This window comes from Hemitrygon akajei, chromosome 24 (genome assembly GCF_048418815.1).
Source record: "Hemitrygon akajei chromosome 24, sHemAka1.3, whole genome shotgun sequence".
In the NCBI taxonomy this organism is placed as follows: Eukaryota; Metazoa; Chordata; class Chondrichthyes; order Myliobatiformes; family Dasyatidae; genus Hemitrygon; species Hemitrygon akajei.
In genome coordinates, this window is record NC_133147.1 from 4641643 (window position 1) to 4667688 (window position 26046).

At 50.8% G+C, this 26046-nt stretch overlaps 1 protein-coding gene across 1 annotated transcript in view; it reads right to left on the bottom strand.

Annotated features, from left to right (window-relative positions):
* LOC140715544 (histone deacetylase 6-like) overlaps positions 1–26046 on the bottom strand; it is a 63067-nt gene that overhangs the window by 19991 nt on the left and 17030 nt on the right. Inside the window, exons 4-8 of the mRNA XM_073027899.1 lie at positions 20777–20874; positions 5985–6083; positions 5562–5644; positions 4378–4465; positions 2396–2436 (exon numbers count right to left, since the gene is read on the bottom strand). Of these exons, the coding sequence (XP_072884000.1) occupies positions 2396–2436; positions 4378–4465; positions 5562–5644; positions 5985–6083; positions 20777–20874 (409 nt within the window). The remainder of the gene's footprint in view (positions 1–2395; positions 2437–4377; positions 4466–5561; positions 5645–5984; positions 6084–20776; positions 20875–26046) is intronic.

Below are 26046 nucleotides of genomic sequence, written 5' to 3' on the forward strand. Positions count from 1 at the left end.
GGACCGAGGGAGTGGTGATAGGCAGGTGAGAAGAGGCAAGAGGACAGAGTGGGGAATAGAAGAAGGGGAAAGGGGGAAGGGGGGAAAATTACCAGAAGTTAGAGAAATCGGAGAATCTCCTCTGTGCTCTCTCCAGGACAACCGTGTAGAAGAAGAAAGCCGTTAATTCTTAGTGGAGTCATCGGGACACCATCATGACAGTGTTTTTTTTTAAGCAGCAGGCTTTCTTGTTTTAACGAGGCCGAGTTGCTAGCTCGACACTCGACCCGGCACGGATGGAAAGCGTGCAAGGGAGCCAGCCGGCTGGATTCGAACTCGGGAGCCTTCGCTCCGAAGTCCGGTGCTGATGCCACTACGCCAAATTCCTGGGGAAACTCCACTGTAATCTCCCCAACACAACCACATCCTTAGCTCAGATTCCCGGAGAATCTCCTCTGCTCAGCAGGACAGCTCCTACTCCAATACAAAGATCCCCACCATTCCAGACAATTTTCTTTCCCCTTCCTGTGGGCAGAAGATACAAAAGCATGAAAGCACGCAGCACCAGGCTCAAGGGCCGCTGTTGTCAGACTATCAAATGAACCTCTTGTACATTAACTATTAAATGGTTCCCTACTACGATAAGATGGACTCTTGACTTCACATACTACCTCATTATGAGCTTGCACCCTGCTCTGCACCTCTCTGCAGCCATAACATTTTATTCCGCATTCTGCTACTGTTCTACCTCAATGCATTTTGTAATGATCTGATCTGTATGAACAATACACAAGACAAGCTTTTCACTGTATCTCCGTACACGTCACAATAATAAAACAAATCCAATAAGACATAGGAGGAGAATTAGGCTGTTCAGCCCACTGAGCCTGCACCGCTATTCAATCATGGCTGATTTATTACCCCTCTCAACCGCATTCTCCAGCCTTCTGGACAGGTGCAAGGTGTGAGGGCAAATTCTGGTAGGACGCATACAGTAAAGCTTTGGAAGTGTGGATGGGCAGAGAGATCTGGGGGTGCAAGTCCAACTGCTCCCTCTACTCTGCATCTGAAGTACCCTGACTGGTTGTATCACAGCCTGGTGCGGAAGCACCAGTGCCTACGAACGGAGGAGCCTTCAAAAAGTAGTGCATACAATTGTCGTTAATTAAGAGAGAGAGTGCAGCTTGTTGTGTTATAAAAAATTGCAGCAGCTAATTGGTTAGATCCTACTTGGAGGGGTATAGATAGGATTAATGCAAGCAGGACTTTTTTCAGTGAGGCTGGGTAAGACTAGAGGTCATAGGGTGAGGGTGAAAGGTGAAATGTTTAAGGGGAACATGAGAGGGAACAACTTCACGCACAGGGTGCTGAGAGTGTGGAATGAGCTGCCTGAGGAAGTGACGGATACGGGTTCAATTTCAACATTTAAGAGAAATTTGGAGAAACGCATGGATGGAAGAGGTGTGGAGAGTTATGGCCTGGATGCTGGACAGTGGGACAAGGCAGAATAATAGTTTGGCACGGACTGGATGGGCCAAGGAGCCTGTTTCTGTGCTGTAATGCTCTATGACTTCAATTCAGTGTATCAGTGGAAAAGTGTTCCCCACCACTGAGTGCATCTACAGGGAGTACCCACCGTCCTCTCTTGTCACTGTTGTCATTGGGATGGAGGTACAGGAGCCTCCGGTCCCCCACCACCAGGTTCAGGAACAGTTATTACCCTTCAACCATCAGGCTCCTGAACCAGTGCGGGTAACTTCACTCACTTCAACACTGAGCTGATTCCACAACCTAGAGATTCACTTTCAACTCACGTTTTCAATATTTATGTATCTTATTTATTTATTAATGATTTTTTTTGTAGTCATCTTTTGCACATTGGTTGTTTGTCAGTCCTTGTGTGTAGTTTTTCACTGGTTCGATTGTGATTCTTTGGTCTACTGCAAATGCCCGCAAGAAAATGAATCTCAGGGTAGTATATGCTGACACGTACGTAATTTGATCATAAACTTACTTTGCACTTTGAAAGAGGTGACAGATATTACAGCACTGTGTAGAAGTCTCAGGCACATGTATATAGCGAGGGAGCCTAAGACTTTTGCACAGTGCTGTATTTGTCAACGTGGAACGGACAGCGAGTTTGCAAATCTGACAGGAGCAAAAGATGCTGGGAATGGGGAAGGTGGAGTGCAGCGAGTGTGGTGTGGGACAGGTGGCAGAGAAGGAGTGCCAGAGGTAGGGGGTGGCAGAGGCGCAGACACACCCAGCCCTGAGACACCAGGCAAGGTCATTTGATTCCAAACAACTGGTTTATTGATCATTACAGAATGTCTCTCTGGTGCTTCCTGCACCCTCCCCGATTCCAAGTTGTATCCCCAGTGAACAGGACCACTTATTTCCCCCACCCACTACTCACCTGTGGACCAATAAAAGCTCTTCTCTGGTTGCCAGTCGGCCCTGCAGGGAAAGCAATAAGTGAGACACGATGGATGCCGCGGTAGCCTGACGGCCAGTGAGACGGTATCACAGCTCAGGGCGTCGGAGTTTAGAGTTTCAATCCTGGTGCTCCCCGTGGCCGCGTGGGTTTGCTCTGGGTGCTCCCGGTTTCCTTCCACAGTCCAAAGATTGTAAACTGTCCCGTGATTAGGTCATGGTTAAATGGGGGTTGCTGGGGCAGCAAGGGCCCCCTCCACGCTGTATCTATAAATCAGGGGGTCTCAACCTCTTCTCATGCGAGTGGGGAACACCTGCTCTAAATAACTTGGGAAGGTTTCGTGCATGCTTGCCTTCATTAGTCCAGGCATTCAGTGTAAGAGTCGCGTTGCAACTTTATAAAAGTTGGTCAGGCTGCATCTGAAGTATCACATTCAGTTCTGGTCACCACCTCCACCCCCCTCCAATTACACCAAGGAGGTGAAGGCTTTGGAGAGGGTGCAGAAGAGGTTCACCCAGGTTAGAGGATGTGAGACATATGCAGGGGTAGGACAAACTTGATGTGTTTCCTTTGGAGCGGTGGAGGCTGAGAGGAGACCTGACAGACGTTATTAGACGGTGAGATGCATCAAAAGAGGATTCTTTCTCCCGGAGTAGGAATATTAAATACCGGAGGTCGTGCCTTAATGCATGAAGGGTTAAGATTAAAGGAGAGTTGTAAGGGTTAAGGTCAGACCGCACTTGGAGCATCGTGAAGAGCTTTGGGCCCCTTGTTGAAGAAAGGATGCGCTGGCATTGGAGAGGGTCCTGAGGAGGTCAATGAGAATGATTTCGGGACTGAAGGGTTAAAGTGTGAGGCGTGACAAGGTCTGCACTTGCTGGAGTTTAGAAGGATGGGGTGGGGAAGATCTCACTGAAACCTATCGAATATTCCGAATGGATCTCCAACTAAACAAGGAACAGCAGGTTCAGGGATCTAAACGACCAGCGGGTCGTTGCTATCCAAGAGGCAGGGGGCCTGTCAAAGCTTTGGGTCGGGGCCTGAGTATGACACTGTGGAAGGGAGATAGCCAGCAGCGAAGATGAGGGAGAGCAAAGAAGGGAGATGGGGTTTCTCGTCAAATCTTTTCCCACTCCTCTTAAATCTACACCCTCCTCTTAAATCTACACCCTCGACATGTTGGTTCCCTTTCCACTCGAAAGAGACAGCGTGCAATTAACCAGTCCCCAACCCTCGTGATCTTACACACTGAACCAGCCGTGCTATCGCACACAGATGGCACAGTGTGGAGGGAGCTTCACTCTGTGTCTGACCCCGGGAGTGTGTGATGGGACGGTGTGGAGGGAGCTTCACTCTGTGTCTGACCCCGGGAGTGTGTGATGGGATGGTGTGGAGAGGGTTTCACTCTGTGTCTGACCCCGGGAGCGTGTGATGGGATGGTGCGGAGGGAGCTTCACTCTGTGTCTGACCCCAGGAGTGTGTGATGGGACGGTGTGGAGGGGGCTTCACTCTGTGTCTGACCCCGGGAGAGTGTGATGGGGCGGTGTGGAGGGAGCTTCACTCTGTGTCTGACCCCGGGAATGAGTGATGGGACGGTGTGGAGGGAGCTTCACTCTGTGTCTGACCCCGGGAGTGTGTGATGGGACGGTGTGGAGGGGGTTTCACTCTGTGTCTGACCCCGGGAGTGTGTGATGGGACGGTGTGGAGGGAGCTTCACTCTGTGTCTGACCCCGGGAGAGTGTGATGGGGCGGTGTGGAGGGAGCTTCAGTCTGTGTCTGACCCCGGGAATGAGTGATGGGACGGTGTGGAGGGAGCTTCACTCTGTGTCTGACCCCGGGAGTGTGTGATGGGATGGTGTGGAGGGAGCTTCACTCTGTGTCTGACCCCGGGAGTGTGTGATGGGATAGTGTGGAGGGAGCGTCACTCTGTGTCTGAACCAAACTGGCCTGTACTGAATATTTACCGCGATGGCTTTACATCGTTCTTTGAGTCCATATTCTTCGATCTTTTGCATCACAGCCGTCACCCTCTCTGGCCGTTCTGGAAATTGACTGAGAGACGTGGGTGAAAATGAAACATCTGACAGTGACACACACTGGGGTAAACTGTTACACTGATACACTCCCCGGGACCCCCTGTAAATACCGACACACTCCCCGGGACCCCCATGTAGATACTGTCACACCCCCAGGGACCCCCAGTAAATACTGACAGACCCCCAGGGACCCCCTGTAAATACTGACAGACACCCCCTCCCCCGGACCCCCTGTAAATACTGACACACTCCCCGGGACCGCCTGTAAATGCTGTCACACCCCCAGGGACCCCCTGTAAATACTGACAGACCCCCCAGGGACCCCCTGTAAATACCGACACTCTCCCCAGGACCCCCTGTAAATACTGGCACACTCCCCGGGACCCCCTGTAAATACTGACACACTCCCCGCGACCCCCTGTAAATACTGGCACACTGCCCGGGACCCCCTGTAAATACCAACACACTCCCCGGGACCCCCAGTAAATACTGACAGACCCCCAGGGACCCCCTGTAAATACTGACAGGCACCCTCCCCGGACCCCCTGTAGATACCGACACACTCCCCGGGACCCCCTGTAAATACTGGCACACTGCCCGGGACCCCCTGTAAATACTGACACACTCCCCGGGACCCCCTGTAAATACCAACACACTCCCCGGGACCCCCTGTAAATACTGACACACTCCCCGGGACCCCCTGTAAATACTGACACACTCCCCGGGACCCCCTGTAAATACTGACACACTCCTCGGGACCCCCTGTAAATACTGGCACACTGCCCGGGACCCCCTGTAAATACTGTCACACTCCCCGGGACCCCCTGTAAATACTGACACACTCCCCGGGACCCCCTGTAAATACTGACACACTCCCCGGACCCCCTGTAAATACTGACACACTCCCCGGGATCCCCTTTAAATACTGACACACTCCCCGGGACCCCCTGTAAATACTGACACACTCCCGGGACCCCCTGTAAATACTGACACACTCCCCGGGACCTCCTTTAAATACTGACACATTCCCCGGGATCCCCTTTAAATACTGACACACTCCCTAGGAGCCATGGCAAATACTGACTAACTCCCGTGTAATAAATTGTACGTACGTGTCCCACAGACAGTACGGCTCTGTCAGTCGATCATCATAGGAGAGGGCAGTTCCATAAACAACATAGTCTTCCTCAAGGTGCTGGGCAGAGGGCAAAGAGCACGTTTCAGCGACGAATACAAACGCTCTACTCGAGCCTGTGACCCACCTCCCTACCATGCACTGCACCCGTCCCCGTCTGGTACCCCACCATTCTCCTCTCTTTTTAAAGCCAGGAGCCCATTCACCAACCCCAGCCCTGCTGCCCTCCCTCCCCTTATCCGTATCAGGCTGGTGAGCTGTGAGACAATCTCTTCCTCCTCCGGATTGTGTGACATCTTCACCTGCTCTTCACCAGCCAGCCCGCTGAGCCTCTGAACCTGTGCCTGCACCCCTCCCTCCCTACCGCCCCTCGCTGCCCTCCCTCGGCCCGTCTCCATACCAGGTTGGTGAGCTGTGAGACGATCTCTTCCTCCTCCGGGTCCGTCATCATCTTCACCTGTTTCTTCACCACCTGCTTCTTTCCTTTCTTCTCGGACTTCTGCAGAAGAAAGGAGAGGAGGAGAAAGATTTCAGAGTTCAGAGAGGCTCGGTCCGGTTACCGCTCCGATCCAGTACCCAGGCTGCCTCACTGACCCCGAGCCATCGCTCTCCATCCACTGACCCCAGGCGGAGCCAGCACCAGAGAGGTGGAGGGGCTCTGCAGGTCAGGCAGCCTCCATGGAGGGAGATGGGAGGGTCAACATTTTGGCTTAAGACCCTCCATCCAGCCTGACGATCAGCAGGAAGTCAGGTTGAGTTCAGGCGATCTCTCTCTAGGTTGTAACGCTGTTCTGAATGCTATTTGCTTACTTTTACTGTTTGCATGATTTTTTTCCTGCACGTTGAATAGTTGATGGTCTTTTTTCCAGTGGGTTCAATTGGGTTTCTTGTTTTGTGACTGCCCGGAAGGAGATGAATCTCAGCGTTATATAAAGCACACATACTCAGATTGCAAATGTACTTTGAACAACAAAGCCAGCTCGCAACCTTCATGTTATGTGTTTATTGTAACATTTAGTAATTTTAGTGTCTGCACTGCAGTCGTGCCGCAAAACAATTTCACGACCTACGTCAGTGATAATGTACCCGATTCAGATTCTAAGGTTTTCAGAAGTTCAAAGTTCATTACCAAGGCACGTACATGTCACCAGATACTACCCTGAGATTCATTTCCTTTTGGGCATTCACAGTAAAAAAAAATACAATAGAATCAGTGGAAGATTACATGCTGAGACTGACGGCCAACCAACGTGCAAAAGAAGACAAACTGTGCAAATACCAATAAAAATAATAATTATAAATAGATAAGTAATATTAAAACATTAGGTCTGTAGGTTGTGGAATCAGTTCAGGGTTGGGGTGAGTGAAGTTATCCACATTGGGTAATAACTGTTGCTGAACCTGGCGGTGTGAGATCTCAGGCTGCAACATATCCAAACCACCCCGAGACCCTGTCCAACAACACCCCCACCATTTACCAACAACACTGACCACACACCTACCCACCTACCAAACAAGCTCCACTCGCCTCCTCCTTGCCTGACGATAGCCAGCTGCCTTCCCAGGAGGGGAGCTGAGATCCCCAAACTGTTTCCCATGCAGATACCAGTTTGGCACCACCTGGTGCTCATTTCAAGGGAGATCGTGGAGAAGCACTTTGCTAGAAGGAATAAAGGCACTGACTAATTTCTAAACGGGGAGCAAATTCAGAAATCTGAGGCGCAAAGAAACCTGGAAGTCTGTGCAGAACTCCCTAAATGTTAACTTGCAGGTTGAGTCAAATGCAGTTTTAGCATTAACTTTGAGAGGACGGGAATATCCGAATCGGAATTAGGTTTATCGCCTATTGTATCATGAAATTTGATAACTTAGCAGCAATAGTTCAATGCAATCTTAATAAATAAGTAAATCAATTACAGAATACGTATATTGAATAGTGTAGCGATGTGCTACACACAGCGCTGAAATAACGACACGCAGTCGGTAAGTCGTTTCGAGACTAGTTTATTCAAACTTCGCGGCGCTGGCATTTAAATCCCTAGCGGCCGCCCTCCCCAGGCGGAAATGACATCAGAGGTGCATTACCAAAGTCTCCCCCCGCGCGCTGGCTATTTGTGAGCCGGTTCGCCTGCGCAGAAAGTGGGTCGCCACATAACCCCCCCCCCCCCGCCCCCAGAACCGGCGATACACCCCCCAATGTCCACAGTCTGGATCAGCCTCTGTTTGGGAGGTCTGCCTCTGCGCCGCGGTGCCTGAACCTCGACCGGCTGCGCCAAGTCCACACGGGCTGGTTTGAGTCGGTCCACCATGAAAAACTCCTCTCTCCCCCCAGTGTCCAGAACGTACGTGGACCCGTTGTTGTTGATCACCCTGAACTGCCCCTCGTACGGCCGCTGTAGCGGTGCCCGGTGTCCGCCCCTTCGTACAAACACAAACTTACAGTTCTGCAGGTCTTTGGGTACATGGGTCGGGGTCCGTCCGTGCTGTGAAGTTGGTACGGGGGCCAGGTTGCCGAGCCTTTCGCGTAGCCTGTCCAGGACTGCTGCGGGTTCTTCCTCTTGCCCCCTTGGGGCTGGTATGAACTCTCCTGGGACGGCCAGAGGTGTGCCGTACACCAACTCGGCCGACGAGGCGTGCAGATCCTCTTTGGGCGCTGTACGAATTCCAAGCAGGACCCAGGGAAGCTCGTCCACCCAGTTAGGTCCTCTCAGGTGGGCCATGAGAGCCGACTTCAAGTTACGGTGGAAGCGTTCCACCAGTCCGTTCGACTGTGTATGGTAGGCAGTTGTGTGGTGTAGCTGCATTCCCAGCAGGCTGGCCACAGCCGACCACAGGCTGGAGGTGAACTGGGCGCCTCTGTCGGAGGTAATGTGGGCCAGTACCCCGAAGCGTGCTACCCAGGTTGTGATCAGTGCTCGGGCGCAGGAATCAGCAGATGTGTAGGTGAGCAGGACCGCCTCTGGCCACCTCGTGAACCGGTCTACCATAGTTAGGAGGTACTGTGTTCCTCGGGGCACTGGTAGGGGGCCCATGACATCCACATGAATGTGGTCGAACCTCCGGTGGGTGGGTTCGAACTGCTGCGGCGGGGCTTTAGTGTGCCGCTGCACCTTGGCTGTTTGGCACTGCGTGCACGTTCTGGCCCATTCACTGATCTGCTTGCAAAGTCCGTGCCACGCGAACTTGCTGGAGACCAGCCGGACGGTTGTCCTGATAGATGGATTGCGCCAAACCGTGTATGGAGTCGAAAACTCACCGCCTCCCGGCTGCCGGGACGATGGGACGAGGTTGGCCGGTAGCCACTTTGCACAGGAGGGTCCTCTCACCTGGGCCTAAGAGAAAGTCCTGCAGCTGCAAACCCAAGACTGTGGTCCTGTAGCGGAGCATCTCGTCGTCCACCTGCTGCACCTCCGCCAGTGCTGCATAGTCCACCCCCAGGGACAGGGCCTGGACAGCTGGTCTGGAGAGTGCGTCCGCCACGACGTTGTCCTTTCCCGAGACATGCTGGATGTCCATCGTGTACTCAGAGATGTAGGACAGATGTCGCTGCTGGCGAGCCGACCAGGGATCGGACACCTTCGTGAACACGAAGGTCAACGGTTTGTGGCCCGCGAACGCGGTGAACGGCCTGCCTTCTAAGAAGTACCTGAAATGCCGGATTGCCAGATATGGTGCCAACAGCTCCCGATCGAAAGCACTGTACTTGAGTACAGGTGGTCGTAGGTGCTTGCTAAAGAACGCCAAGGGTTGCCAGTGCCCCTCAATGAGCTGCTCCAGCACCCCACCGACTGCTGTGTCGGATCGTCCACCGTGAGGGCAGTCGGAACATCCGTTCTGGGGTGCACCAGCATCGCGGCATCTGCCAAGGCTTCCTTGGCTTTAACGAAAGCGGCCGCAGCCTCCTCGTCCCAAGTAATGTCCTTGCCTTTACCCGACATCAGGGTGTACAAAGGGCGCATGATATGGGCTGCTGAGGGGAGGAAACAGTGGTAGAAGTTCACCATACCAATGAACTCCTGCAGGCCTTTGACCGTGTTGGGCCGGGCAAAGTAGCGGTTCGCATCTACCTTGGCAGGCAGAGGTGTTGCCCCGTCTTTGGTAATCCTGTGGCCCAGGAAGTCGATGGTATCGAGACCGAACTGGCATTTGGCCAGGTTGATCGTGAGGCCGAAATCACTCAGGTGGGAGTAGAGCTGGCGGAGGTGGGACAGATGCTCCTGACAACAACTGCTGGCTATAAGGATGTCGTCCAAATGGATGAACGCAAAGTCCAGGTCGCGTCCCACCGCGTCCATTAGCCGCTGGAACGTCTGTGCGGAATTCTTCAGGCCGAACGGCATTCGGAGGAACTCGAACAGGCCGAACGGGGTGATGAGTGCTGTTTTGGGGATGTCTTCAGGGTGCACCGGGATTTGTTGGTATCCCCGGACGAGGTCTACTTTGGAAAAGATTCTTGCCCTGTGCAGGTTTGCTGCAAAGTCCTGTATGTGCGGCACGGGGTAGCGGTCTGGAGTTGTAGCCTCGTTCAGTCTGCGGTAGTCGCCGCATGGTCTCCAACCCCCGGCTGCTTTGGGCACAACGTGCAGGGGGGAGGCCCATGGGCTGTCGGACCTCTGTACGATCCCCAATTCCTCTATCCTCTTGAACTCCTCCTTCGCCAGGCGGAGCTTTTCCGGGGAGCCTTTGTGCGCGGGCGTGGAGGGGCGGTCCCTGGGTCAGAATGTGGTGCTGTACCCTGTGTCTGGGCATGGCTGCCGTGAACTGTGGTGCTAGAATCGATGGAAAGTCCGCCAGGATTCTGGTGAATTCGTTGTCCGACAGCGTGATGGAGTCCAGGTGTGGGGCCGACAACTTGGCTTCACCCAGGGAGAATGTCTGGAAAGTCTCGGCATGTACCAGTCTTTTCCCTTGCAAGTCGACCAGCAGGCTGTGAGCTCACAAGAAGTCCGCCCCCAGGAGTGGTTGGGCCACCGCGGCCAGTGTGAAGTCCCACATGAACCGGCTGGCGCCGAACTGCAGCTACACTGTGCGGGTGCCGTAGGTCCGTATCGTGCTGCCGTTTGCGGCCCTCAGGGTGGGTCCTGGCTTCCTGCTGCGGGTGTCGTACCCCGTCGGCGGCAAGACGCTGATCTCCGCTCCAGTGTCGACCAAGAAGCGACGTCCCGACTGTTTGTCCCAGACGTACGAGAGGCTGTCCTGGTGGCCAGCCACCATAGTCATTAGCGGCAGCTGGCCCTGGCCCTGGCCATTGCAGGGTGGGTGACAACGGTGGGCTTTTGTGCCCCACCGCTGGTGGTAGAAACACCACTGTTCACTGGCCTCCTAACTCTTGCCTCTGTGTTGTGTGCGCCCCCCTGCCAGGCCTGGTCTGGTCTGCTGTTGGGCGCGTGGCCTGGTAATCTGACTGATTGTCGCCACGCTCTCCCTCTTGGCTTTCCACAGCACGTCTGCCCAGGCCGCCACCTTCCGGGGGTCGCTGAAATCTGCGTCGGCCAGCAGCAGGTGTATGTCTTCGGGCAGTCGCTCTAGGAACGCATGCTCGAACATGAGGCAGGGCTTGTGTCCGTCAGCCAGGGACAGCATCTCATTCATCAATGCTGACGGCAGTCTGTCTCCCAAACCGTCCAGGTGAAGCAGGCGGGCACCCCGCTCATGCCGTGAGAGGCCAAAAGTCCCAATGAGCAGCGCTTTGAATGCTTCATATTTGCCTTCTTCCAGGGGCGACTGTATGAAATCCGCAACCTGGGCGGCCGTCTCCTGGTCAAGGGCGCTCACCACGTGATAGTAACGCGTGGAATCAGAGGATATCTGCCGAATCTGGAACTGGGCTTCTGCTTGGCTAAACCACACGTGTGGTCGCAGCGTCCAGAAAGTCAGCAGTTTTAGTGAAACTGCGTGAACAGATGAAGAGTCGGTCATCTTTGGTCCAAATCCCGTTTGGACCACCGGGGTCACCAATGTAGCGATGTGCTACACACAGCGCTGAAATAACGACACGCAGTCGGTAAGTCGTTTCGAGACTAGTTTATTCAAACTTCGCGGCGCTGGCATTTAAATCCCTAGCGCCCGCCCTCCCCGGGCAGAAATGGCGTCAGAGGTGCATTACCAAAGTCTCCCCCCGCGCGCTGGCTATTTGTGAGCCGGTTCGCCTGCGCAGAAAGTGGGTCGCCACAATAGATTAAAAATTGTGCAAAAAAACTGAATTTATAGTGGAAAAGTGAGATCGTGTTCACGGGTTCAATGTTCATTTAGAACAATGTCCTTAATAATGGACGCTGCCTTCCTGAGTCACCGCTCCTTGAAGGTGTCCTGGGCACTTTGTAGGCTAGTACCCAAGATGGAGCCGACTAGATTTACAACCCTCTGCAGCTTCTCTTGGTCCTGTGCGGTAGCTCCCCACCCCATACCCGACAGTGACGCAGCCTTTCATAAAAGCAAGGATGTAATTCTGAGGCTTCAAAAGGCACTGGTTAGTCCGCACTTGGTGCATCGTGAACAGGTTTGGGCCGCTTATCAAAGAAAAGCTGGCATTGGAGACGGTCCAGAGGAGGTCCACAAGAATGATGTAGAGAATGAAAGGGTTAATGTGTGAGGAGTGTTTGATGGCTCTGGGCCTGCACACACTGGAGTTTAGAAGAATGAGGGGGGACCTCATTGAATCATAATGAATATTGAAAGCCCTAGATCAAGCACAAAGTACAAAGTAAATTTACTATCCAAGTACTCTATGTATATTATGTACAACCTTGAGATTTTATATTGTAAGGGCTGTGGATAGTTCTGAAGCATAGGACACAACCTCAGAACGAAAGTACATTCCCCTAGAACAGAGATGAGGAGGAAATTTTTTAGCCGGAGGGTGGAATTCATCGCCACGGATGGCTGTGGAGGTCAAGTCACAGGGTATATTTAAAATGGAGGTTGACAGGTTCTTCGTTCGTTGAAGGGCGAAGGCAGGAGAATGGGGTTCAGAGGGATAATAAATCAGTCATGATGGTATTGTGGAGAAGACTCGATGGACCAGGTGGCCTAATTCTGCTCCTATGTCGTATGGTCTTACGGTCTAAGCCACCTTAAATCCATGGCGACCTTTGGCTAGGACACACTCGGGTAGTTTTTGCTTAGCAAGTTACTGAAGGAATGTAGAAGAAAGGGGGGAGGATGCAGAGTGAAAATTGGCAATGGACAGAGACCATTCTGCCCATCAAATCAAATCCAGTTCCACACACAACTTTTCCTGCGCCTGGACAGAGGGACCTCAGTGTACGAGGGTAGGACACACACCGTGAACGGTGGGGAGTGTCGAGGGACAGAGGGACCTCGGTGTACAAGGGTAGGACACACACCGTGAATGGTGGGGAGTGTCGAGGGACAGAGGGACCTCGGTGTACAACGGTAGGACACACACCGTGAATGGTGGGGAGCATCGAGGGACAGAGGGACCTCAGTGTACGAGGGTCGGTCATACACCGTGAATGGTGGGGAGCATCGAGGGACAGAGGGACCTCGATGTACAAGGGTAGGACACACACCGTGAATGGTGGGGAGTGTCGAGGGACAGAGGGACCTCAGTGTACGAGGGTCGGACATACACCGTGAATGGTGAGGAGTGTTGAGGGACAGAGGGACCTCAGTGTACGAGGGTAGGACACTCACCGTGAATGGTGGGGAGTGTCAAGGGACAGAGGGACCTCGGCGTACAAGGAGGCGACTGCACTGGGGAGGGTACAAAGGACATTGCCCAGGACGTTACCTGGTCTGGAGCGTTTTGGTTATGAGGAGAGACCAGAGAGGCTGGGCCTGTTCACCCTGGCACGAAAGAGTCTAAGGGGGACCTGCTAGGAGTGGACAGAGTGACAAGCGGCAGAGACAGGGTGGGACGGTACGGAACTTCTTGTGGCCGAGGTGTCCAAACCCAGAGGGCATGGCTTCAGGGTGAGGAGTGTAGAGAGGATCTGGGATCTGCCCGAGGGAGAGGTGGGGGGACCCTCACAACATTGAAGTATCCGTACAGGCTCCAGAATGGCCAAGGTAGAGAAGGGGATGGACCTAGTGCTGGAGAACAGCATGGACCCGTTTCTGTAATGCATGACACCACGACACGCTCGGAGTCCTCCAATCAACCCCCTCCCATGGCTCTCCCGTGAGTTCCTGCCTGCTCTATTGGACCTCCCAACAAACAGCCCCTCCATGAAACACCATCTCCCCCGTTACCCCCTCACCCCGTCCTGCTCACTCTCCACTCACCGATCGTCTGCGCACGTCCTGTCACAGTGGACTCAGGGGGAGTCGGCTCCATCCAGGGCAGAGAATGCAGGAGGTGTTGGCTCTCTCTGGCTCGGTGAGCAATGGCTAATGATTCACTTGGATGGTCCCGTTAGTGACAAATCCCAGGTGAAGGTCCGAATGTCGGCAGGATGGTGTGGACAGCTTATGCCGGCCTCGGGGTTGGGCAGGGTTGGCGGGGGGGAGGGGGTGCTGCGCTGTGGGGGGAGGTGGCAAGGAAGGAGCACCATGCCATGGGGGGGGGGAGGAAGGGGCACCATGCCCTGGGGGGCAGAAGTGGGGAAGGGGCAGTGCACTGGGGGGGGGGGCCTCATGCCACGACTCGGGGTGAGGAAGGTGTGCCGTGCTGAAAGAGTGGTGGCAAGGGAAGGTGTGTCAGACAAGTGTGGCCATTCAGCACATCAAACGTATGCTAGCTCTCAGGGCAATGCCATTAATCACCGGGCACACGCTTCCATCAATCCTCCCAGACTCCACCCCTCACCCACAAGCCTCAATGGTAGCAATAAGAGGGCATGTCCTGGTTGACGGGGGTCCTTCACCACGAACGTTGCCTTTTTGAGGAGGTAGAAGCCTGAAGACACACATTCAACATTTCAGGAACAGCTTCTTCCCCTCTGCCATTAGATTTCTGAACGGACATTGAACCCATAAAATTACCTCACTACCTTTTATTCCCGCCCCCCTCTTTTTGCACTTTAATATGTCCTGGATGCCCGCAATGGAGCTGGCTGAGTTTACAACTTTCCGATCCTGATCAGTGGCCCCCTCCGTACCAGAGGGTGATGCAGCCAGTTAGAACGCTCTCCACAGCAGAAATTTACGTGCGTTTTTGGTGACATACCAAACCTCCTAATGAAATATAGCTGTTGTCTTTGTAATTGCATCAATATGTCCGGACCAGGATGGATTCTCAGAGGTGTTGATGTCCAGGAACTTGAAACTGCTGATCCCTGGATGAGGATTGCTGTGTGATCCCTCGACTTCTCCTTCCTGAAGTCCACAATCAATTCCTTGGTCTTCCTGATGATGAGTGTAAAGTTGTTGCTGCGACGCCGCTCAAACCAGCTGATCTATCTCACTCCTGTATGCTTTCTCTTCACCATCTGAAATTCTGCCAACAATAATTGTGTCATCAGCAAATTTACAGATGGCATTTGAGCTGTGCCCAGCCACGTAATCGCTGGTGTAGAGGGAGCACAGCAGTGGGCTAAGCACGCATCCTTGAGGTGTGCCAGCAAGGTGGAGATGTTATTTCCAAACCTCGCACACTATGGTCTCCTGGTGAGGAAGTCAAAGATCCAGCTGCAATGGAAAACACAAAGGCCCAGGTTTCGGAGGTTTTTAATTAGAACCGAGGGTATGACCGGGTTGAATGCTGAGCTGCAGACAATGAACAGCAACCTGATGTAGGCATTACTATTGTCCAGGTGATCCAAGGCTGAGTACAGAGCCAGTGAGATTGCATCCAGTGCAGACCTACTGTGGTGATAGGGAATGGGTCCAGGTCCTCGCTTAAGCAGGAGCTGACTCTAGCCGTGACCAACCTATCAAAGCACTTCATCACCATGGATACCACCGGGTGATAGTCGTAGAGTCCTGCTTCTCTTGGGCACTGGTAAAATTGTCGCCGTTTTGAAAAAGGTGGGAACTTCCGACGGCAGCAGTGAGAGATTGAAGAATGTCCTTATACAACTCTGCTAGTTGTTTGGGACAAGCTTTCAGAGCCCTACCAGGTACACCATCAGGGCCTGACTCCTTGCGAGGGTTCACCCTCTTGAAAGATGTTCTAATGTTGGTCTCAGACAGAAATGACAGGGTCACCAGATGCTGCAGGGATTCGCCCAGGTCTAGTTTTATTCTCCCTTTCAAAGCGTGCTTAAAAGGTGTTGAGTTCATCTGGGAGTGAAGTATCACAGCCATTCATGATGTTAGGTTTCGTCTTGCAGGAAATAATAGCCTGCAAACCCTGCCAGAGCGAACGTGCGTCTGATTCGGTCTCTACCCTCAATTGGAATTGTTTCTTCCGCCTTAAAATAGTCTTCCGTAGGTCATACCTGGGATTCTTGTATAGTTCTGGTTCACAGGTCTTGAATGTCACAGATCTCACCCACCAGACTACGAACACCCTGGTTCATCAACGGCTTTTGGTTTGGGCATGTCCGGTATGTTCTCTTGGGCACACGCCCATCCACACAGGCCCTGATGAAGTCGATGACAACTGTGGCATATTCATTCAGACTCAAAGGTGAATCCTTGAATATTGTCCAGACTACAAATTCAAAGCAGTCCTGTAAACGCTCCTCTGCCTCCCTTGAGCGTACCTTCTTGGTCTTCACCACTGCAGCAGCAGTTTTTAATATTTGCCTATACGCTGGGAGTAGACTGGGAGTACAGCCAGGTGATCAGATTTTCAACGTGCAGGCATGGGATGGCGTTCTTGATGATGGTATAACAGTGGTCAAATATGTTAGCTCCTCTGTAATAGTTGCTCAAAGATCTCTTCAAACTGCCCTGGCTGAAATCCCCCCCCCCGCCCCCCACCACCCCGTGACGCTAGGGTAGCAGTTTCATGCCTGCTAATTAAGTTGCTCAGCTCCTTCAATACATGCCTGGCATTGCCCTGAGCAGGAATGTACACCACTACCAGTATGACAACAGAAAACTCCATCTGCAGATAAGATGGATGGCATTTGACCACTAGATGTTCCATATCGGGTGAACAGGGTTGAGACAGAACCACCACATCCATGCACCACGAAAAGTTAATTATAAAGGGTGCTCTACCTCCTCTGCCTTTAAAGGACTGAGCTGTCCTGTCTTTGCAGAGAATAGTAATGGGCTGCACCACTGCATTCAAAATTGCTGGTTTTATAGACAATAGGTGCAGGAGCAGGCCATTTGGCCCTTCAAGCCAGCACCTCCATTCACTGTGATCATGGCTGATCATCCACAATCAGTACCCTGTTCCTGCCTTCTCCCCATATCCCTTGACTCTGCTAGTTTTAAGAGCTCTATCTAACTCTTTCTTGAAAGCATCCAGACAATTGGCCTCCACTGCCTTCTGAGGCAGAGCATTCCACAGATCCACAACTCTCTGGGTGAAAAGTTATTTGTGAACTCTGTTTTAAATGGCCTACCCCTTATTCTTAAACTGTGGCGTCTGGTTCTGGACACCCCCCCCCCCCCCCCCCCCATACTCGGGAACATGTCTCCTGCCTCTAGCGTGTCCAATCCCTTAATAATCTTATATGTTTCAATCAGATTCCCCTCATCCTTCTAAATTCCAGTGTACACAAGCCCAGTCGCTCCAATCTTTCAACATATGACAGTCCCGCCATCTAGGGAATTAACCTCGTGAACCTACGCTGCACGCCCTCAATAGCAAGAATGTCCTTCCTCAAATTTGGAGACCAAAACTGAACACAATACTCCAGGTGTGGACTCACCAGGGCCCTGGACAACTGCAGAAGGACCTCTTTGCTCCTATACTCAATTCCCCTTGTTATGAAGGCCAACATGCCACTAGCTTTCTTCACTGCCTGCGGTACCTGCATGCTTACTTTCAGTGACTGATGTACAAGAACACCTGGATCTCATTGTACTTCCCCTTTTTCTAACTTGACACCATTTAGATAGTAATCTGCTTTCCTGTTCTTGCCACCAAAGTGGATAACCTCGCATGTATGCACATTAAACTGCATCTGCCATGCATCTGCCCACTCACCTAACCTGTCCAAGTCACCCTGCATTCTCCCAACATCCTCCTCATATTTCACACTGCCACCCAGCTTTCTGTCATCTGCAACGTATCCTGCAAAGTTAGCCACGTATTCGTGAAGCAAAGTACATAGCAGTCGCTAATGTCCCTCTGGTACAGCAATCTTGTTCTGAGGCTTTCAATTTTATTTTCCAGAGACTGTAGATTCACCAGCAGGATAGTCAGGAGTGAAAGTCTAAGGCTTCTGCATTTCGGCATGGCATCCCCGGTTCCCTTTTCTTAAACGGGAACTGCATTCGCAATCCAAGTATGACATCTGAGGTTTATCGATTTTCAGAATCGACAGATCCTTTAAACATCTTAAAATGATGTTTCTTACCAAAATGCCCATGGCTATGACTGTGGATTTCAGCTGCAGTCGTCCTAACCGGGAATATTTGATGCATGCGAACAGTTGCCACTTAATGGCGCCATCGTACCTGAAGCAAGATTCTGCATTCTGTTATTGTTTTACCTGGTTCTACCTCAACGCACTGTTGCAAAGAATTGTTCTGTACGGACAGCATGCAAGACCCCATTTCACTCTACCTCAGTACATTTGACAATAATAAGCCAGTTTCAATTCTTCCCCCACCTTCCTGTCAAGCAGAAGATAGAAAAGCCTGAAATCATGTTGCACAGGCTCAAGGAGAGCTTTTGTCCCACTGTCATCCGATCAGATTAGCTCCCGATCTTACAATCTACCTTGTTATGATCTTGCACATATTGTTCACCTGCGCTACACTTTCTCTGTAACCGTTACACTTTAAAGTCAGAGTTCAAAGCGCGTTTACTATCCAAGTATGTATACATTCTGCAACCTTGAGATTCGTCTGCTTACAGGCAGCCACAAAACTAGAAACCCAATAGAACCCATTTTTAAAAAGACCGACAAATGGCCAATGCACACAGAGAAGAAAAAACACAAATTGTGCAAACAGTAAAAACAAGCAACAACAGCGGCATTCAGAACCAAAGTCAGTCCATAGACCTGAATGTGGAGCAGGCCCACAGCCTCAACCTCGGTTCATCACCAGCAGAGCAATGTGTCACAGAACTCGCAGACACAAATTCTGGGGCAGCCCACAGCCTCAATCTTAGCTCAGTGAAGCGCAGAGCAGTGAGCAGAACTGGCCCGACCCGCAGCTCTGGTCCCAACAACCTGCCTTTTTCAATCCATCCATCCCAGTGCTTAAATCGTCCAAAAATCGGGTCCTTCCTCGCACTCAGACCCGGGCCCCTGTCTTATCAATATGCTCTGGGCTTGGGCCATTTATTCTACATTCTGTTATTGTTTTACCTTGTTCTACCTCAATGAACTGTGCAACAATCTGATCTGAATGAAAACTATGCAAGAACAAGCCTTTCACCGTATCTTGGTACATGTGACAATGATAAACCGATTCCAATTTCCAAGGCACTTGCACATGCGTGCACTTGCGGACATGACATGACGCTAAACTTGACTCCAAGGGTTCAAAGGGGAAATGGCAGAGAAAGATAACTTCCCGTTGAAAATCGGGGGCCGCTTCCTTGAGCACCTTCGCACCATTGACACAGGCGGGACTCCCCAACGACCAAACATTTTAATTCCTATTTTCGTTTTGTTATGTACACGTGACACGTGACTGGGGTTGAAGCTATACTGCACTTGAGGTAGTGGTCTTGTGATGGTGGAGTGACGTCATTTTCCCGCCAGTAGAGGTCATGTGACAGGTTTTTTTTTACAGGGTATAAAAGGAGGACCCCTCCCTGTGAGGAGGGACAGTTCGTGGCTGGATTTGCCATGTTGACTTCATGCCACTGTGTGATTTAATGTTATTACGCAGTTTAGTTGAAAGATGAAGTTTTATCTAATGCCTAAAGTTTAAAAGGTCATTGCCAGCAGTTTCTTTATAACACTGCTAGTTGAGATTCAGTGGAGAGTGAAGATCAGAGTTCGGGAGATAAAAGATCGAGGAGAATCGATTTCGATAGTGAAACAGGTTCGACCTTGTTTGATCCTTATTCGGAAGGAATTCGTTCACTGTTCTCGTGTTAATCCTTGTGAAATATCAGAAAGGATTGGGAACAGTGTTATAAAGAAAAGGTCAGTGCCTTTAAGCCGTTTCATTTCGTAAATTCTTCGTGGGAAAAGTTTGATTTGAGAACCGAAACAACACGACGTGAAAGAGAATTTAAATCGTCTTAAAAAGTCTCTCCCTTAAATGGACTGTGAGCATTTTGAACTTTTGGCAATACTACTTTGACGAACTGTTTTTTTTGCAACATCGCTTTAAGAACTGTTTAAGCTGCCGCACAGCAGCTGATTTCCGGTTACGTTAGTGATTTGTTTACTTTTGGGGGGTTTGTTTTCAGTGTTTAATAAACATGTTATCTGTTATAAAAAACCCTGCCTGACTCATATATTTATTGTTGCTTGAATCCGTAACAGTTTTGACAAGTTGGCCCAAGTTGTGCCAAGATGAGGCCATTCTTAGCGTGGAGGAGCAACACAGTCTGTCTGGGTAGCCTCCAACCCAATGGCATGAATATCGATTTCTCCTTCCTGAAAACAAATTCCCCTCCAACCCCCCCCTCTATCCCCAACTCTGACCTTTCACTTCCTCTCACATATCTATTACTTCCCCCAGGTCCCTTTCACCTAACATCCACTCTCCCTTCCTATCAAGATTCCTTCTATAGCCCTTCAGCTTTTCCACCCACCTATCGCCTTGGAGATAACCTCCTTCCCCTCCCACCCACCTTTTTATTCTGGCACCTTCCTCCTCCCTTCTCCGTCCTGATGAAGGGACTCAGCCCGAAACATCGACTGTTTATTCATTTCCATAGATGCCGCCTGACCTGCTGAGTTCCTCCAGCACCTTGTGCGTGTGTGGCTCTGGATTTCCAGCGTCTACAGAGACTTTCTATTGTTAGAGAAAGACACGGGGCAACGGGAGGAGTGTGAATGGGTCGAAAGCCATTTTCTGTGTTTGTGCAGCTGTTAAACCCAACACCACCCAATGCTGTTGAGGATTCAAACTCCCTGCGATTTCCAGTGCTGATGGGGATTCAAACCCCCTGCGATTTCCATGTCTGCCGAGAGCTTTCAGGCATCAGACAGGGTGGTAGGGATGTATAGATGTAAAGGGTCAGTTCCTTACCACGGTGCTGCTGGACGCAGCAGACCTATGGGCCATCGCCGTGGCCCCCACTCTCTGCCTCGCATGGTCTGGTAGCATCTCCATGGTCTCACGCCGCCCTGAGGAGAACGAGAAAAGACGATCAACAACAGGCCTTTAATTCCGCCAAGGACAGTCCCAAGCCTGGCTGTGAGGGGAGGAGGGTTGGGCACCCTATCCCGTAAAAAGCTGGAGTTACAGAAATGCCCACAGAAGCTCCAAAGCTGGGACAGGAAGGATCTTCACTTTGATGTATGAAGTCGTGGCGTGAAAGAAGCCAGAGGAACGATCAACCTTCGGCCCAGGACAGACTCTGGTGAGCTGCTGTCGGCAGCTTATGCCACAGTTGGGGTGATGGGCTTAAGGAGGAGAAGAAAAAAATCAAACCCAAAAAGGACTGAGTCCGGGACATGAGGGACTTGGTGACAGGGAGTGAGTGGGCAGGTGGGGACTTCATTCAGAGAAGTGTAGGAGGCTGAGGGGGTGATCTTATAGAAGTATTCATGATGGGCACTGACAGGGTGAATGCACAGTCTTTATCCGCAGGGCTGGGGAATCAAGAACTGAAAGGTGAGGAAGAGAGATTGAATAGGAACTTGGGAGGGGCAATACGTCGGCAAGTTGAGAGGGTGGTTGAGAAGGCATATGCTGGCTGGGAGACTGAGTTCTAGGGCCGCGAGGTAATGGTGAAGCTCTATAAAGCTCTGGTTAGGCTGCAGCTGGGAGTATTGTGGTCAGTTCCGTTCGCCTCATTATCGGAAGGATGCGGAAGTGTTGGAGAGGGTGCAGAGGAGATCTACTGGGATGCTGACGGGATTAGGGAGCATGCCTTACGAGGGAAGGGTGAATGAGCTAGGGCTTTTTCTTTGGCACGAAGGAGGATGAGAGAAGATAGAGATGTACAAGATGATAAGAGGCTTAGATAGAATGGACAGTCAGTACCTTTTTCCCAGGGTGGAAAGAAGGCATAATTTCAAAGAGATTGGGGAAAGTACAGTGGGGATGTCAAAGGTAAGTTTTATATACAGGGAATGGTGGGTGCGTGGTAGGAGCAGGTACATTAAAGAGACTCTTAGGTAAGCACTTGGATGAAAGAAAAACGGAAAGCTACATGGTTAGATTGATCTCCGCGACCCTCGCCGTGACACAGACAAACCCCACGCCATTCACCGTAACATCGACACATGCACGCCTCACGTAAAACTCAGACACACACCTATCAATTCCACAGCTCCCACCTGCTTTTAACCTCGGACACACAGTACACTCAGTGGTCACATTATTAGATGCACCTGTACACCTTCACACTACTGCGAATATCTGATGAGCCAATCACGTGGCAGCAACTCAATGCGTAAAAGCACGCCGGTGTGGTCAGGAGGTTCAGTTGTTGTTCAGACCGAACGGGGGAAGAAACGTGACCTAAGTAACTATGACCATGATTGTCGGTGCCAGACGGGGTGGTTTGGGTATTTCAGAAACTGCTGGTCTCCTGGGATTTTCACGCACAACACTCTCTGGAGTTTACAGAGAATGGTGCAAAAAACGAAAAAAAACATCCAGTGAGCGGCAGTTCTGTGGGCGAAAACTCCTGGTTAACGAGAGAGGTCAGAGGAGAATGGCCAGACTGCTTCAAGCTGACAGGATGGTGACAAACAACCACACACCTCTGAATGTACAACACTTTGAAGTGGGTAGGCTACAACAGCAGAAGACCATGCTGAGTTCCATGGAATACTGTATCACAGAAACATGCCTAGTACCATCAACCTGGACCAATGACCTCCGTACCCCTCCCATCCATGTACCTATCCAAATTTCTCTTGAATGTTACAATTGAACCCAAATGCACCTTTCACCCTTAAACTATAACCTCCAGCTATATTCTCACCCAACCTCAGCGGAAAAAGCCTGCTTGCATTTACCCTAGCTATACCCCACATAATTTTGTATGCCTCTATCAAAGCTCACCTCAATCTTTATTGCCTTGCCTCAGGCAATAAAGTCCTAACCTAACCTATTCAACCTTTCCCTATAACTCAGCTTCTCAAGTTCTGGTAACATCCTCGTGAATTTTCTCTGCACTCTTCCAATCTTATTTCCATCTTTCCTGTAGGTGGGTGACCAGAACTGCAAAGAATACTCCAAATTAGGCCTCACCAATGTCTTATTCAACTTCAACATAGCAACCCATCTCCTGTACTCAGTACATTGACTTATGAAGACCAACGTGCCAAAAGCTTTCTTTACGACTCAATCTACTTGTGACCCCACTTTCAAGCAATTATGGATCAATATTCCCAGATCCCTTTGTCCTACCACACTCCTCAGTGCCCCGGTTGGTCCTACCGAACTGCAACACCTCACACTTGTCTGCATTAATTGAATCCGCCATTTTCCAGCTGGTCCAGATCCCATTCCAAATTTTTGCCAGCCTTCCTCACTGTCCACTACATCCCAACCTCGGTGTCATCTGCAAATTTGCTGATCCAGTTAAACACATTATCATCCAGATCATTGATACAGATGACAAACAACAAGGGAACCAGCAGCACATCACTAGTCACTGGCCTCCAGTCAGAGAGGCAACCATCTACAACCACTCCTTCTGTGAAGCCCGTGTCTAATCAATTCATCTTGAATGCCAAGGGACTGAACCTTCTTGACCAACCTTGTCAAAGGCCTTGCTAAAATCCATGTGGACAATATCCACTGCCTTGCCTTCATCAACTTTTCTGGTAGCTTCCTCGAAAAACTCTAAGATTGGTCAGACACAGCTTACCATGCACAAAGTCATGTAGGCTATCCCTAATCGGTCCATATCTATCCAAATACTCATACGTACAGTCCCTTAGAATACTTTCCAATAACTTTCCCACTACTGATGTCAGGCTCACCGGCCTATAATTTCCTGGCTTCTGATTGGAACCTTTCTTAAACAACGGAACGGCATTAGCTATCCTCCAATCCGGCACCTCACACATGGCTGAGGATGTTTTAAGTATCTGTGCTAAGGCCCCAGCAATTTCGGCACTTGCCTCCCGTAGAATGCGAGGGAATGCCTTGCCAGGCCTTGGTGAGTTCTCCACCCTGATTAGCCTCAGGGTAGCAAACACCTCCTCCTCTGTAATATGTACAGGGTCCATGACCTCGCTCCTGCTTTACCTCACTTCTATAGACTCTGTGTCCATCTGCCGAGTAAAGGCAGATGCAAAAAATCTATTTAAGATCTCCCCCATCTCTCTTGGCTCCACGCACAGATTACCAATCTGATCTTCCAGAGGACCAATCTTATCCCTTGCAATCCTTTTGCTCTTAATATATCTGTAGAATCCCTTTGGACTCTCCTTCACCTCGTCTGCTAGAGCAACCTCAAGTCTTCTTTTAGCCTTCCTGATTTCCTGAAGTATTCTCTTGCTTGTCTTATATTCCTTTAATACCTCATCTGTTCCTTCTTTTTCTTAACCAGGGCCTATATATATCTTGAAAACCAAGCTTCCCTAAACCTACTATCCTTGCCATTTATTCTGACAAGACCACACAAACGCTGTACTTTCAAAATTTCACCTCATTGGCCTCCAACTTAACAAGTGCACCTTTCAAAGTAAACAGCCCGCCCCAGTCCACACTTGCCAGATCCTTTCTGATACCCTCAAGATGGGCCTTTCTCCCATTTTGAATCTCAACACAAGGACCAGACCTACCCTTTCCCATAACAACCTCGAAACTAATGGCATTACCATCACCAGGTGAGAAGTGCTCCCCTGCACAAATTCTGTCACCTGCCCCTAATCAGGGATCTACCACCTCAGTCTCTCTCGTTGGGCCTTTGCCGAACTGAGGAAGGAAACTTTCCTGAACATATTTGACAAACTCTATCCTATCTTGTCCTTTTACAGTTTAGGAGTCCCAGTCATTATGTGGAAAGTTAAAAATCACCAACTATCACAACCTTATGTTTCTTGAAACAATCCATCTACAAATCTGCTCCTCTAAATTCCACGTACTGTTGGGTGGTCTATAATATAACCCTATTAATGTGGTCATACCTTTCTTATTCCTCAGTTCTACCCATAAAGCTCTCCAACCGGTCCTGACTGAGCACTGCCGGGATATTTTCCCGAGCTGCCAGCACTGCCCCCTCCTGCAACCAAGTCTCACTAATGGCTCCAATATCATCATTCCTAGTGCTGATCCATACCGAGCTCATCCGCTTTTCCGACAATGCTTCTTATGTTGAAGTCTGTGCAGCTCAGAACGTTAGTCCCAGCAAGCTCGACCTTTTGAATCCTGACTTTGTATGTAAACTGACTATCTTCCTCCACAACCACTCTACTATCTGTTTCCCATCCACCTGCAGCTTCAGTTTAAACCATCCCCTGTGAAGAACGGGCAAACCTTCCTGCCAGGATATTAGTTTTACTCCAGTTCAGATCCAAAAGGTCTGTACCTAGTAAAGTGGTTACGGAGTGTATTCCCCTGCGTTCAGAGTAACTATGCCCAAATCACCAGATCTGTGGGTCGCCAAACGGCACGGAAAGCCCCTGTGGAACTGAAAGACAGACTTCAGTGGGACTGTGCCACTGTTTGATCATTCAGTCACAGTGTCAGCTGAGGCTTTTGGGTCTGCGGGCAAGCCTGTTACGTGAGACTGATCAAACACCTTCTGAAAGCCCAGACAGAGACCACAAGAATAGCAGCTCACCCACTGAGAGAGGCTGCAGTTTCGCAGTGAACACCAGCGAGCTTGCTCAGGGAGTACTGCCTGCAGTGAGCAGTTATCATGGACAGTAACGTACACCGCGATCCACTGCAAGGACTCGGCGGGATGACCCACAGGCATCTCACTGTGACACTGACACAGCCCGCACTCTTAACAGCGACAGCAACATACCCCACATGTTAACACCGATACACTCCCTCACCGTGACACCGATGTGACCCTCGCACCTCACGATGACACCGGCGTGCCCCTCACCGCGACACTGGTCCACCGTATACCGTGACACCGGCATACCATTCACCGCGACACTGGTCCACCATTTACTGCAACACCGGCGTACCATTCACCGCAACACTGGTCCACCATTTACCGCGACACCGGCGTACCATTCACCGTGACATCACACCCCCTCAAAATGGAGGAAGAAATCAGATCTGACTTTGACCGTGGAATGATTGTTGGTGCCAGACAGGGAGGTTTGAGTATCACAGAAACTGCTCATCTCCTGCGATTTTCATGAATAATGACT